This window comes from Cervus canadensis, chromosome 30 (assembly GCF_019320065.1).
Source record: "Cervus canadensis isolate Bull #8, Minnesota chromosome 30, ASM1932006v1, whole genome shotgun sequence".
Lineage (NCBI taxonomy): Eukaryota > Metazoa > Chordata > Mammalia > Artiodactyla > Cervidae > Cervus > Cervus canadensis.
The window spans coordinates 6,822,360-6,837,493 of record NC_057415.1 but is presented as its reverse complement, the minus strand read 5'-3'; the positions used below and the strand labels follow the sequence as shown (position 1 = coordinate 6,837,493).

At 41.0% G+C, this 15,134-nt stretch overlaps 1 protein-coding gene across 1 annotated transcript in view; it reads left to right on the top strand.

Moving 5' to 3' along the window:
- EBF2 (EBF transcription factor 2) overlaps positions 1-15,134 on the top strand; it is a 220,662-nt gene that overhangs the window by 190,036 nt on the left and 15,492 nt on the right. Inside the window, exons 11-14 of the mRNA XM_043453353.1 lie at positions 4,359-4,447; positions 6,382-6,447; positions 7,090-7,267; positions 9,514-9,699. Of these exons, the coding sequence (XP_043309288.1) occupies positions 4,359-4,447; positions 6,382-6,447; positions 7,090-7,267; positions 9,514-9,699 (519 nt within the window). The remainder of the gene's footprint in view (positions 1-4,358; positions 4,448-6,381; positions 6,448-7,089; positions 7,268-9,513; positions 9,700-15,134) is intronic.

Sequence of the window (15,134 nt, the reverse complement as noted above, 5' to 3'; positions counted from 1 at the left end):
ACAGGCTCAATAATTGTGGTGCACGGGCTTAGCTGCTCTGCAGCTTGTGGGATCTTCCCAGATGAGGGATTGAACCCGTGCCTCCTGCATTAGCACATGGATTCTTTACCACTGAGCCCCCAGGGAAGCATGAAACGCATGACTTTTTGATGGCTGATGGCTATGTGGTGTGAGTAGCATGAGGTTGCAATATCTTGAATGGCAGGAGTCTATGGGCTATCGATGTGGACATTTCCAGCCAATACTTGGAAAAATAAAGCTGAATATTGGGCAAGTTACCTGAACCACAGATAAAGATTTGTGACAGGATGTAGCTTGACATGGGAATCATGTGGGCACTTATGAGGTTGCTGAGGAAGAAGGTATAGGCAAGCAGAAGACTGCCTTGGCCACGAGAAACATCAGCATTTCTTGTTGCCTTGGCAACAAGAAGCATCAGATGGACAGAGGAAGAGCAGTCCTCAAGGTAGGCTGAGATGGAATGACTAGTGGTAGGGGTGAAACAGGGCAATGTGCGTTCGGGAAAGTCAGTGAGTAGACATATTGCCAGCAGGAGAGTGGTGTCAAATGCTAACTTGAGTTTAAGGTAACAATGGAAAAGTTCCTCTTTGTTTGGCTAAGACGTTATTGGTGACTTTGAAAAGAACAATTTCACAGGGGTTCTTTCTAGCTTTTAGTCAAGAGATACTACCCGTGCTATATAAATTTTATAGTACATAGGATAAAATATAGAAAGCCTCTCAATTTATTTTTCAAAGTGGGTATAAAATAAAAATCAATCAGAAGCCAACAACACCATGCACAGTATCCCAGTTATTAATATGGGCACACAAATCCCAGCAATAATAACAGTAACAGATGCTTGTTGAGGGCTCAGAATGTGCCAGGTGCCATTCTCAGTGATGTAATTGATTTCATCCCCATACTAGCAAACATAAGAAGATATTAACGAATTACATTCAGAAATATACTAAGCAAATTATATACTGCATCCATGAGTCGACACTTAATTGTGAAATATTGAGAAATATATTCTAAAATACAATCTAAATTGGTCCAGGGAGAGAATTTCATATGATTGTAGTTTTCTAAAATTCCAAGAATTCCTGATAAAAGCCCTTATCAAAGCATGATAACTAAAGTGAAAGTGTTAGTCACTTGGTCGTGTCCAGCTCTTTGCAACTTCATGGACTATATAACTTGTCAGGCTCCTCTTGTCCATGGAATTCTCCAGGCAAGAATACTGGAGTGGGTAGCCATTCCCTTCTCCAGGGGATCTTCCCGACTCAGGGACTGAACCTAGTTCTGCATTGCAGGCAGATTCTTTACTGTCTGAGACACCAGGGAAGCCCATGATATATAATCAGCTCAGTTCAGTTGCTCAGTTGTGTCCGACTCCTTGCGACCCCATGAACCGCAGCACGCCATGCCTCCCTGTCCATCACCAACTCCTGGAGTCCGCCCAGACCCATGTCCATCGAGTCGATGATGCCATCCAACCATCTCATCGTCTGTCGTCCCCTTCTCCTCCTGCCCTTGATCTTTCCCGGCATCAGGATCTTTTCCAATGAGACAACTCTTTGCATGAGGTGGCCAAAGTATTGGAGTTTCACCTTCAGCATCAGTCCTTCCAATGAACACCCAGGACTGATCTCCTTTAGGATGGACTGGTTGGATCTCCTTGCCGTCCAAGGGACTCTCAAGAGTCTTCTCCAACACCACAGTTCAAAAGCATCAATTCTTCGGTGCTCAACTTTCTTTACAGTCCAACTCTCACATCCATACATAATATATAATATTTATAAATAAATTTTAAAAACTATAACTAATATTTATCTCAAATAGCCAATATCACATTTGGTATGGAAGTGTGTCATTCCCATTTAAAGGGGGACAAAAGCAAGAATATCCACTATCATCCTTTTTTCAGATCATTTTTGGGAAATTTCAGCCAGTACAAGGATGAGATTAAGAGAACTAAATGGAATTAATATACTTATCAAAAGAAGACAAGCTGATCATGAAGTGTAGATGCTCTGAATGTTCAAGCCTAAGAATAAACGAAAAAAAGACATCTGTCAGGGGTTACTATAGGTTAAGATCTTCTATTGCAAAGAACTGTGCTGGGAACATGATATACACTGTTTCATTTAATTTTGACAGCAAACCCATGAGCTAGATTTTAAACAGAAGCTCACAGAAATTAATGGTAGAGCTGGATTCAAACCCAAGATCCACTTGACTCTAAAGCTGATTCTCTTAATGACTATACCGTATACTGCCACACACTACCCTCACACACTGCCTGTGCAGACACATAAAAACCAAAGTTTTTCTAGGTGCTAGTAAAACTCGTAGAAAATGTGATGAGGGAGTAATCATATTCACAATATAATCGACAGACGATGAAATACATAGCAAAAAAAAAAAAAACACTTACTACCTAAATAGTGAGCAGTACACATTTTACAGGTAGACCTAAAGATTTCATGTATTTATAGGTATGTATATGCAAACACCCCCTGACCCATGTATGTGTGTATTTGCCAGATCTTGGAGCTGGGATGGTCTTTCTACCTATAATACCTAAGAACAAATTTGGATATGTTATTGTAACATGGTGATAGAATGTTAAAAATATTAACATGTAAAGTGTTTTTACAAGTTTAAAAAGGCCTGTTTTTCAAAAGAAGAGAGTGCAGAAAGTATTAATAAGCAGCTCATAGAAGAAGAAATCGAAATATTCAGCAAGTATTAGAAAAAACTCTTCAACCTAACTGATGAATAAAGAAATAAGTTAAAATGACCACATGCCCTGCTGGAGGGAGTATAAATTTATATATTCTTCTAAGGAGTGATTTGACAGTATGTGTAAAAGGCCTTAAATATGAATCATAATTTTTGGTCCAGTAATTCTAGTTCTTGGAATTTTCCAATTGAAATAATCAAAGTTATGCACAAAGGATAATTATTGCTCTGATTTTTATAATAGTGAGAAATTAGGACCATGTTAAATACCAAACATTAGGAAGCCATTTAAATAAATTACAGACCATGTCATGGAAAAAATATGCAGGAATTTTAAATAATGTTATAAAAGAATATTTAATAACCTGGGGAAAAGTTTGATATATTGTTAAATGAATAAAAAGTAGGTTATGTAACAGTGTGAATAGTATGTCTCTGAATAATTTTTAGTATGTGTGTGTGTTTAAGTCTTGGAGGATATATACAAAAATGTTAACCCAGATCATCTCTAAAATGATGAGATTATGGATGATTTTATTTTTCCTTCTATATTTAAAAATTTTAATAATTACTTTAAATAAAAGGTGTTGCTTTGAGAATTCAAATAATAGCAACAAATATTCATAAAACATATATGCAAAAAGGAAGATTAAAAAGAAAATACACCCTCCTGTGTTTACTGCTGCCTAATGGGAGTGCAGGTGGTTATTATTTTATTCTTTGTATCTTTTTCCTTTACTTTGATCATGTATTAATTTTAAAACCATAAAATTTAAGCAGCCAAACTTCTAAAAAGTAAAGAAAGAGAGGAAGAAAGACAAAGGATAAAGGAATCAACCCCCCCAAACTCTTTAGCATAGTAGAAGTGCTGAAATAAGTCCTTCATTCATTCTTTCACTCTCTCACTCATTTCACAATTGCTGACAGTAAGTGCCAACTATGTCCAGGCACTGTCTCTAACAGTGAGAACACAGGAGCAAAATAAGTGTGAGTTCTGCTGTTATGGAACTTGCAGTATCTGATGGAGCCTGACATAACATGAATGTACGTGTAACAAAATATAACTGAAAATTCTGGAATCATATTATGCCTAAGAACAGAGTTTTGTAAACTCACAGAAGATATATATATATGTATAAATATAAATATTTAAGAACATAATTAAGAAAAAGTGGTATTTAGGAGAAGAATTACTAGATGATGATGACATTGGGGAAGAGGCAAGGAGGGAAGAAGGGAAAGACATGGGAAGGTATTAATACTTTATTGTCTTCATGAGAAACTGGGATGGGATGTGACTGATTGTGTAATGTTTCTGAGGAGTTGAGAGTGAGCAAAGAATGATAAGTGTGCACTGAAGGCAGAAATGATAAAGTAATTATAATAATCTTGATGTCTGGAGACATCATTCTAATGACTAAATTACTATTAATTCGAAACTTATAAATGTTAACCAATGTCAACAGCAAAAATCCTTAACTGATTGAAACCACTGTGTCAATTCTTAGAAAGATAATATCAGAACCTTTCTATTATCCATAGCAGACTTAACCAGACGCCTTGCTCTATAGCCAGTTTACATCCTCAAGAAGAGGACTTTTGTTTTTCAGCATTAAATGAACCCACCATAGACTATGGCTTTCAGAGACTGCAGAAGGTCATCCCAAGACATCCCGGAGATCCTGAGAGATTAGCTAAGGTAATACACTTTGGAAAATGACATGTGAAAACCTTCTTGTAAAATTTCAGTAAACTTAGATAAACCTAGAGACTTAGGTCTCTTTAAAATTAAATTAGGCATCCCTTGTCCGACATACAAGCTTCCAGTTGTAAGATGAGTGATTTCTGGGGATCTAATGTACAGCATGGTAACTATAGTTAATAATCCTGTATTGTATACTTGAATAGGTCTTAACAATTATCACCACAAAATGAAAACAAAAAAAGGTAATTACTGTGAAGGGGATGGAGGTGGTAACTAACATTATTGTAGTAATCATTTCACAATATAATGTGGCTCAAATCATCATGCTTTATAGCATCAACTTACACATGTTGTATGTCAGTAATGTCTCAAAAAAGCTGGGGGGAATCAGTAAATAAAGGAGTGTGTAATTTCTGGAGGTGTATAGCTCTATAAATATTATAATGTTACTATATAATGTTTTCCACAAGAGAAACTATACGTTCAGCATCCAATACAGTAACTCCCAGCTTGCTGGGGCTGTTGGGCCTGTGAGATGAGGCCAGTTCAAATTGAGATGTACTATAAAACACGCACCAGATTGAAAAGACTTAGTATGAAAAAAAAAAGAATACAATCTGTCTCATTAATTACATGTTGCAATGGTAATATTTTGCATGTATTGGGTTAAATAAAATATATTATAATAAAAATTAAATTAGGCCTTGAAACTGGGCTAAGCTTGAGGTACAAGAGGCTCATAAAATATCTACTAACTATGAAATATGTTATGATGAATCTCTGAGCAAATACGAAATCTGAAATTTTGGACCTGTGAGTATTCAACTTATAAAACACTGCCAACTTCATGAAAAATAAATAATCGAATAATTGTCTAAAAGTGTAAGTTCCCACTCCTCTGTATTTAAATGTAATTTTATTTACCCATAATTACAGGGACATATTAATCCACAATCAAGTATTCACTGAGGGCCCAGTATATACACAGATATTCATGGAAGTGAAAAACACCCATATATTAATAAACTTCTATGAAATGTATCCCTTTTAAATGAACTTGCTCACAAAAATTCTATTGTAAATTTGGTCCATTATTTTCACTTTCTTTATTTAAAATCACATCAGTTTATTAGGTATTGATTAATGAGAAATTATGAAGTTTCAACATTTACATTTGCCCTGTAAGCTAAACATTACAAAATTCCATGTTTTCTTTTCTGTAGTGAGTGGAATTCAAGTACTGCAGTTGCTGCACCATTGCACCTTTATTTTCCTCTCAGAAAATCCCCAGCCCCCCCATTAAATTAGATGATATCTGGAAAGTAGGTTAATAGCAATTTAAAAGGCTGTTAAAAACAGGAGGTGGAAAAGACACAATGAGAGGAAAGGGATTACTGATTACTAATTCTCTCTGGTTAAAGTGAACAGGGGGAAATATTATTGAAAGAATTCATCTTTATTAGAGTAAAATTTTGCAGAAGGCATTGCCAAGATCATTTCAGGACTCTGGACAACTCCTTGGCAAGTGGTTCAACTCAGGCCAATCAATCATTTTGAGAATATTTGGTTAATTAGAGTACCAGATTTTTTTTAATGGAATAGTCTGAAAGTAGTTTTTAATGGAACTCCCATGACATTACTAATGTTAACTGACTCCACCCTTGATCTGGTTGCTTTTTGTGTTGGTAGCCCAGCTGTTTATGAAGCCTTTTCAGTGAGATGAGTTTCATGCAGATACATACTTATAGAGGAGTTTATATGTGAAATTATTTATTTTCTACCTGTCAAAGTGAATAGAAGCCATCGTGGCTAGTTACTTACATTTTAGGGGGATACCTGGACTTTTGATTTTTATAGGTAATTTTCCTTTGTGTTGGCCAGTTGAGGTTTTACCTTTGCTGATATCCAGCTTTCTTTTCTTTTTCCAGGAAATGCTATTGAAAAGAGCTGCAGACCTGGTGGAGGCGCTCTATGGAACACCACACAATAACCAGGTTAGAAGTTCACATCTTACACTCTCTTGAAATTGATTCTCTTCTTTTTTTTTTTTTTAAATTGAAGTAGACTGATCCCTGGGCTGGGAAGATCCCCTGGAAAAGGGAATGGCTACCCACTCCAGTATTCTCACCTAGAGAATTCCATGGAGAGAGGAGCCTGGCGGGTTACAAAGAGTTGTAAAGAGTCAGACACAACTGAGCAACTCACTTTTTTCACATAGTTTATACAGTTGATTAAGCCCAATTCCTCACTTGGTAGTTCAAATGATAAAGAATCCACGTGCTAGTGCAGGAGACACAGGAGGCCTGGGTTCGATCCTTGGGTGGGGAAGAACCCCTGGAGGAGCGTATGGCAACCCACTCCGGTATTCTTGCCTGGGAAATCGCTTGACAGAGGAGCCTGGTGGGCTACAGTCCATGGGGTCAGAAAGAGTTGGACACAACTGAACACACACCTGCCAACACAGTTGATTTACAATGTTGTGTTAGTTTTAGGTATACATAAAAGTGATTCAGTTATACACACACATATATATCTTCTTTCAGACTATTTTTCCTTCCAGGTTATTACAAAATACTGAGTACAGTTTGACTCCTATTGCTCAATACAAACACTCACCTCCACCTGCCATCTTGTAGGACATCATCTTGAAGCGAGCTGCGGACATCGCTGAAGCCCTCTACAGCGTCCCCAGGAATCCCAGCCAGATCCCAGCTCTCTCCAGCTCCCCAGCTCACAGCGGCATGATGGGCATCAATTCATATGGCAGCCAGCTTGGGGTCAGCATCTCAGAGTCAACACAGGGAAACAATCAAGGTACTGCCTTTCTCAGACTCAAAACACAAACATCTTATACAGTTAAAAGACTGGCTCTGCTGGAGTTGAAAGAAGTGAAAGTTTGATTCTTATGTCATGAAAAGAGTGTGTCCTACTCACAACCAGGCAAATCAAAATGAGTGCCTGAAGGAAACCCAGAAAAAATGCTCCATCAAAGTGATTCAAAGTTCCAGAGAGGGTGCAACTCTCTCTCTCTGAGCCCGCCTGTGTGTCTATCCATACTTGTTTTCCTCCTAATAAACACTTTCCTTGTCTCACTACTCAAAAAAAAAAAAAAAAAGTGTCCCAGATAAGCAATACAGTCATTGGATTATCTCAACATTAGATGTATTGTTAGATTTTCAGCTTTTTAAGTACCAGGTAGAATCCTTCAATGGAAATATTTAAGGATATGATGAAGTATTATGAATTTAGAAGAGTTTAGGCTTATTGCAACCAGATGTACAGGTATTATTTGAATAAAATATACACTTCTGCTATTGTAATCATCAAAGTGAATAAGAGAAAGAAACAGAGTTATTGCCATTATTGTTACCTACACGCCAATTACTAGTACCAAGGGTGGATGGCTTAGATTTGTTTGGTAACCTCTGTTTGTATACTATCTCATATATGAATATATACAAATGTATGCAAATATATGGGAAACTCAGGTGGCTCAGTGGCAAAGAATCTGCCTGCCAATGTAGGAGATGTAGGAGATGCAGGTTCAACCCCTGGGTTGGGAAAGATCCCCTGGAGGAGGAAATGGCAACCCACTCCAGTATTTTTGCCTGGGAAATTCCATGGACCAAGGAGCCTGGCAGCTTCAGTCCATAGGGCTGCAAAGAGTCGGACACAACTTAGCAGCTGAGCGCACACACACACATACATACAAATATGTATAGACAGCAACACAGCTAACTGTGGTTTTATATGTAAAGCATATTGTGTAAAGATTTTTGTCACTGAGATTGATTTCATTAAGGTGCCACATTTATCATAAGTCACTTTTTAAAAGGTGTAAATGTTTCTGCTGATATCCCTAACCTTAGGATAATTTTATTTCTAATTTTATTCATCCATTATAAGGGAATTCCTCACTCTCATGCCTAGGGTAAGTTCTTCCTACAGAAATGTGGGTGGGACATCCTTTTGTCCCCCCAAATTTGGGTCATTTCTTTAATACCTTTAGAGACAGTTATCCAACGTAGGTTAGTTCAGGCTAGATTAGGTGATGTCTCTGCTAGGGTTTCAGAAATATGGGGAGAAGCAATTCCACTTATGAACTGGCTCTCCCTTGCATTCCATTGCTGATGCTTCCAAGTCTTTGGTCAAAGGACAGCCCCTTTAGATGAACTTGTTAATGCATTTTGAATGAAAACACTCCCCACCTCACCCAACAGGGCATGGTAACAACTTCAAACTTCTATAGCTGTGATCAGTAGAATGCTAGCGGCCCTTGCGATGTTACTAGAATGCCTTTTCCTTACCACACCCAGGAAAGATGCTCTGGTGTGTGAAATTTGGGAAACACTAGGTTAGCAAAGTTAAACCAGTTTATTTATTCTCTGTTGTTGCTCAGTCGCTAAGTCATAGCCGACTCTTTGCAACCCCATGGACTGCAGCACAACAGGCTCCTCTATTCTTCACTGTCTCCTGGAGTTTGCTCAGATTCCTGTCCATTGAGTCGGTGATGCTATCTAACCATCTCATCTCTCCCGCCCCCATCTCCTTTTGCCTTCAATCTTTCCAAGCATCAGACTCTTTTCCAAAGAGTCAGCTTTTTGCATCAGGTGGCCAAATTATTGGAGCGTCAGCATCATGTATGAATCTTCAATGAATGGCCACAGTATGCACCATCTGCCAAGCTTCATTTGACCAGAGAATACTTTTCACAGTGACACCCATCAGTATCTCAGAGGGCTTTAGTGTTACATGAAATATGATTTGGGAGATGTCACTGCACACTGCCCCATCGTCAACCACTCCTTAGTGTGAGTTGGAGATGTTGACTGCAAATGGGAAAGAGGAGGAAGGTTTTGTGCAGAACGGGGAAGAGATAGGAAGGTATGAAAAGTCTGAAGACAAACTGCAGACTTCCCCCTGCAGCCCGCAGTCAGCCTGGTGGAATTCTGTAGACTGGGAGCTTGGTGCCCCGACGCCGCCATATTTGGTCTCCGCTGTGTGTGTGAGTGCGCCTGCGCGTACAGGCTCATTCATCTGGGCTTTTCTTTGTCGTCCAGGATACATCCGCAACACAAGCAGCATCTCTCCACGGGGCTATTCTTCCAGCTCCACCCCCCAGCAGTCTAACTACAGCACCTCCAGTAACAGCATGAATGGCTACAGCAACGTCCCCATGGCCAACCTGGGCGTTCCAGGGTCACCGGGATTTCTCAACGGCTCCCCCACCAGCTCCCCTTATGGAAGTAAGTGCCTTGTTCCTCAGGCCAGCTCTCGCTGCCTCTCTGTCCCTGGGTTTTACTGTCTAGCCTTTGGAGAGAGAGTAGCATATCTACATTTTAGACTCATGGAGGAGTGGTCCCATTTCCTGATGAAGCATCCTTCCTGCCATCTGTACTTCTCCTTTAGTGGACTTGGGCTTATTGGTTTGTACTGAGCTATGTCGCTAAGCCGCTTCCGTCATATCTGAGTCTTTGTGATCCCATGGACTGTAGCCCACCAGGCTCCTCTGTCCATGGGATTCTCTAGGCGAGAATACTAGATGCCCTCTTCCAGAGGATCTTCCCAGCCCAAGGATCGAACGTGTGTCTCCTGCATTGGCAGAGGTTTCTTTACCCCTAGCACCACTTACTCAAAGCCTTTCAAGAGAAAGAAAAGGAGTGAAACTATTTATTCCCTTTTTACAGAGAATCAGTAGATGTGATTTGTGTGGATGGGAACGAGGAATTAAGACTCCATTTCAGCTAACATTCTGTATACTTTTAAAGAATTTATTTGGCTGTGCCAGCTCCTAGTCATGGCACACAAGATCTTCAGTTCCCTAACCAGGGGTCACTGAACCTGGGCCCCCTCCACTGGGACCATGGAGTCTTAGCTACTGGACCACCAGGGAAGTCCTTCTGTATACTCTCCATTAGGCACTTTCAGATATAGTGTTTTATTTAAATCTTCACAAGAACTCTCTGAGGTCAGTATTACCTTCTTGTCATCAGCAAGGAAGTTTAGGTACCCGGCAGTTAACTGACTTACCCACGATCACACAGCTAGGATACAGCAGGGCAAGCATCTGGACAGAGCAGATAGCTTCAGTTTTTCTGTGTAACGCGTCATCTCCCTTCTCACTTTGTTACATGGCTCTCACCTCCCTTATGTACCTCCTGAGAGATGGAACTTGACTGCTGGTGACTGTGTAATATATGGGGGCAGAAGCTATTAGTCCTAAATGTGGGTTAACTGCAAGCTAGATGTTCTGGGTGCATGCTAAGTTGCTTCAGTTGTGTCCAACTCTTGGTGACCCCATGGACTGGAGCCCACCAGGCTTCTCTGTCTGTGGGATTCTCCAGGCAAGAATACTGGAGTGGGTTGCCATGCTCTCCCTCTAGGGGGTCTTCCTGATCCAGGGATCGAACTTGTGGTTTTTACATCTCCTGTATTGGCAGGCGGGTTCTTTACCACTAGTGCCACCTGGGAAGCCTAAGATGCTCTAGGAAGTTATGAGAACTCATTTGCATGGCATTGGGGGCCAAGCTGGGACCTTGTAGAATGGTCCCAGGAGGCTGAGAGAAGATGCTTCTTATAGCCCACATAGGGACCACTTCAGGGCAGAGGATAAGCCGTCCTGTAGAGTCTGAAGATTGAGTGGCATGTCCATGAAATGCCACACCTGATTGCAAGGCTCTGCTGGGAGTCCTCTGTTCAACCAGAGTGGTTCCTTCACGCCGGGAACAAGGGCGAGTTAGGCCGTTTTTAGTGCAGTTCAGGACGAAACATGCTCAGGTCTGGAGGCTGCCGCTCTCAGTTTTTGGGCCTCTGGTTCCCTGGGGACACTCGTCCAGGAGGTATTTCTGGATTATCTGATTCATTACACTCAGCACTCTGCCCTGTGTGGTGAAGATACAGTAACAAGTCGCAGAGGTAGCAGAGGTTGGTTCCTCCAGGACAAGGAAACTCTTGTTATTGCAGATGTTACTGAAAGACTGTGTGGGGGGTCTGGCTGCTTGCCGCTCAGAAGCTGATAAACAGGCCAGGTTGGTGGAAAGGAAAATTTACTTAATTTCAGATGCTGGCAGCCGGGTGGGGTGGGGGGTGGTTGGCACACATCTGTCCAAAGGCTGAGTCCCCCCCGCCTCCTCCCACTGACAAGCACTGGGTCAAGAGCTTTTATAGACAGAAGGTGGGCAGGGTGGGGGGTGGGTAGGACTAAACCTGGAAACAGGAATCAGCTCTGATAAGTAATCTTCAGATTGGTCCATGGTGGTCTGACCAGCATCATCTTGATTGACCAGGTACAGTTAATCTTTAGTTCTAGGGTCCATTTGTTCCCATTTCTCTCTCTGTGGCCAGTTCTCAGAATTGTGGTAGCTCATGTCCTGGGTACAGTCTGGTCATGATGTAGTAAACTTCTCCACCTGGGATTTCAGTATCTATAAGACAGCTCGCAGGATAGGACTCAGAATATTATCTATGGCCCTTGAGAAAGAACTGAAAGTCCTTGAGTATGCTCAATGACTACATTATTACTATTTAGTGTCCTCTATTTTCCTTTGTTTCCACATTTCTCTGATTAAACTTATTCCTTGACTAAAGTTTTCCACAGACAGAAAGGCAGTGGCAAGGTCCATGGAGTGGCAAGGGCCATTTCACGGAGACATGCATTCTGCGTTGTGACCTGTCAGATGGTCCAGGTCAGTTAGATCAGAGGGACTGAGGGAAACAAGTGGTTGTTTGCCTCATTTATTTCCTTACTTGTTTTTACCTTCTCTTGTTCCAAAAATGTATGGGGGGAATATTAATAATCATATGAGCAGTATGAAAGTATAAAATGGAAACTATAAGAAACAGATAAAAGAAAAACACATGGATAGGAAATTAGATGAATCCAAGGGTTAGTGTGATGCCTTTGGGTCTGTTCAAGGGAGTCATTAACTTGGTTCAGAGGCTTACAACAGCGGTCCCCAACCTTTTTGGCATGAGGGACCAGTTTTGTGGAAGACAGTTTTTCCATGGACTAGGGGGCAGGGAATGGTTTCGGGATGAGCCAAGCACATTATACTTATTGTGTGCTTTATTGCTGTCTTGCAGCAATCTCAGGATGTTCCACTTTGATTTTAGGGTTAGGGTTCACACTCCTATGAGAGTCTAGTGCCGCCGCTGATCTGATAGGAGGCAGAGCTCAGGCGGTAAGGCAAGCGAGGGGAAGCGGTTGCAAATACAGAGGAGCTTTGCTTGCCGTTGCTCATCTCCTGCTCGGCAGCCCGGCTCCTAACAGGCCATGGACCAGGACTGGTCCTGGGGGTTGGGGACCCCTGGCTTACAAGATGGTAAGGCAAAGAGAGAAACACTATTTCTTATAAAATTCTATGTCCACACATTAGTAGTAATAGTAGTAGTCAAAGCTCAGGAGAAACTTGATTTTTCAGTGGCTGAGACCTTGGAGAGATTCTCCCATGCATCCAGGTGGAGAGCGGACCCCATGTGCAGAAGGACCACATCTTAATAGCCCCTACAAGGGATGCAAGGGCAGAAGAACCACTGTATAAATAACATCCTATGATAACGGTCACAACAGTACAAGTAATTTACATTTACATTCAGCCTTATAGCCTAACAAGCGTGCTCACACGTGAGTCCCATCAGATTTTCACAATAACCTTATGAAAGGGGCTTCCCAGGTGGTGCTAGTGGTAAAGAATCCACCTGCAATGCAGGAGATGCAAGAGACATGGGTTTGATCCCTGGGATGGGAAGATCCCTGGGACATGGCAACCCACTCCAGTATTCTTACCTAGAGAATCCCATGGACAGTGGAGCCTAGTGGGCTACAGTCCATAGAGTTGCAAAGAGTCAGACACAACTGAAGTGGCTGAGCATGCACACATGGATATAATAATTTATTATGTGTATATAATTAACATATTTATATAATTATATTAATTAATATAATTTATTTTACTAGTATCATCATCATTTTTCTCTTCTAAGATATGAAAGGTTATTTCAAGGGCTCATGGCCAATAAACAGTAAAAAATGGGGCTAGAACATGTGTCATCAGATCCAAGATATCATGTTTTTAAATTATTCAATCATATTAAGATATTTCATGTATTTATAGCATACTATTGGGCTGAGCCATAGGGAATTATCTCTTTTTGATGTCTCAAAATGTGCAATTTCATTATGTTCATACACTTAAGAATAAAATGTGTATGTTAGGTTAAACTATGTGAAACTGTCATTTTTGTAGATCAAAAATAGTTAATATAGGGACTTTCCTGGTGGTCCAGGGGTTAAGACTTCGTGCTCCCAATGCAGGGATCATGGGTTCAGTCCTTGTTTAGGGAACTAAGATCCCACATGCGCATGGCATGGCCAAAAAAAAAAAAAAGGTTAATATAACAATGTAGGGTTAAGTGTGGTGATGAGGGAGGGAGAAGGAGGAAAGTAAGACAGGAAGGGGTGGGTGGGGTGTGGATGGACAGAGAGAGAGAGAGAGGGAGAGAGAGTGAATGGATGAATAAAATTGCCCATCAGATGTTGATGGTGTGATGTTTCTTACTAGATAATTCATTCAATAGGAAGGGACCCTTTCCATCCCAGCCGGTGACAACTTCGTCCACTTTCCTTTCTTGATCACTCAATCCCACTGCTACAAGAAAACAGTAACACCCCAAGTCTTCAAATCACCGATTAAAACAAGAGAGCATCCACAGATAGAAAGAGGAAGGCGCCCTGCCCAGAGGGAGGGAAACACATTAGATAAGGTCCTCTTTTATTTCCTACTGGGTCTGTGAGACCCCTTTCGCCTTCCTTTTTTGAGGGAAGGTCTGAAGGAACTGCAGATTTGGAATGGGATTCCAAACAGTGCATTCTATTACAATAAAATTCCATTCTGCGAAAAAACCGAATACCCCATGGAGTCCATTACAATAGCACATGACCTGTATTTCTACCCACCTACGTCTCAAATTCTCTGGGAAATACAAAAAAGAAACTAAAAGGCTCAGGGGATACCATTTCATCAGTTCAGTTGCTTGTGTCTGAAAACACCCTTCTGATTTTTCATTTTATTTTTTAAACTGGTCTGATGTGGCCAGGGCATGCCATGGAGCAATCACTTGCCAGAGACGTTAAAAAAGAAATAAAGTCAAGCCTCTTGGTCAGGTTGACTTGCTCTTGCGGCCAACGCAGCGTATCAAAACCCTGCATCTTCACTGCTTTTGCTCTCACACCACTTCAAAAATGGCCAAACAGATGTTTTTTCAATTTCACATACAAACTTCACTTCCTGGCGGTAGTGGTGTGTGCCAAGTTCCAGCTCAGTGCAAGTTTTTATGGCTGAATTCTAAACCCCTGACAATAGGGGGTTATAATGAAATGCTGACAGACGCCTTCACGCCAACAAATGCAATGGCTCGATGCAAAGAAGGATGTGTGCCCAGTGAGTTCCAGCTGGAACCGTGTGAGCCGATCAATCCTAAGAAGCAGAAAAGTGGTTTTTCCTGAACTCCCCATGTTCACAAGAGATTTCTGGGCCAGAAGCACTGGCCTTTCCTTTGGTCTCTATCCGCAGAGAGAGGTGTCCAGAGAAATTTTCAAATATGCGTGATCAACTTTCCTACAACGGTACACACTGGTGTCCCCAAAGATGTTCTACTCGACAAGCTTGAAACTCCCAAGGGA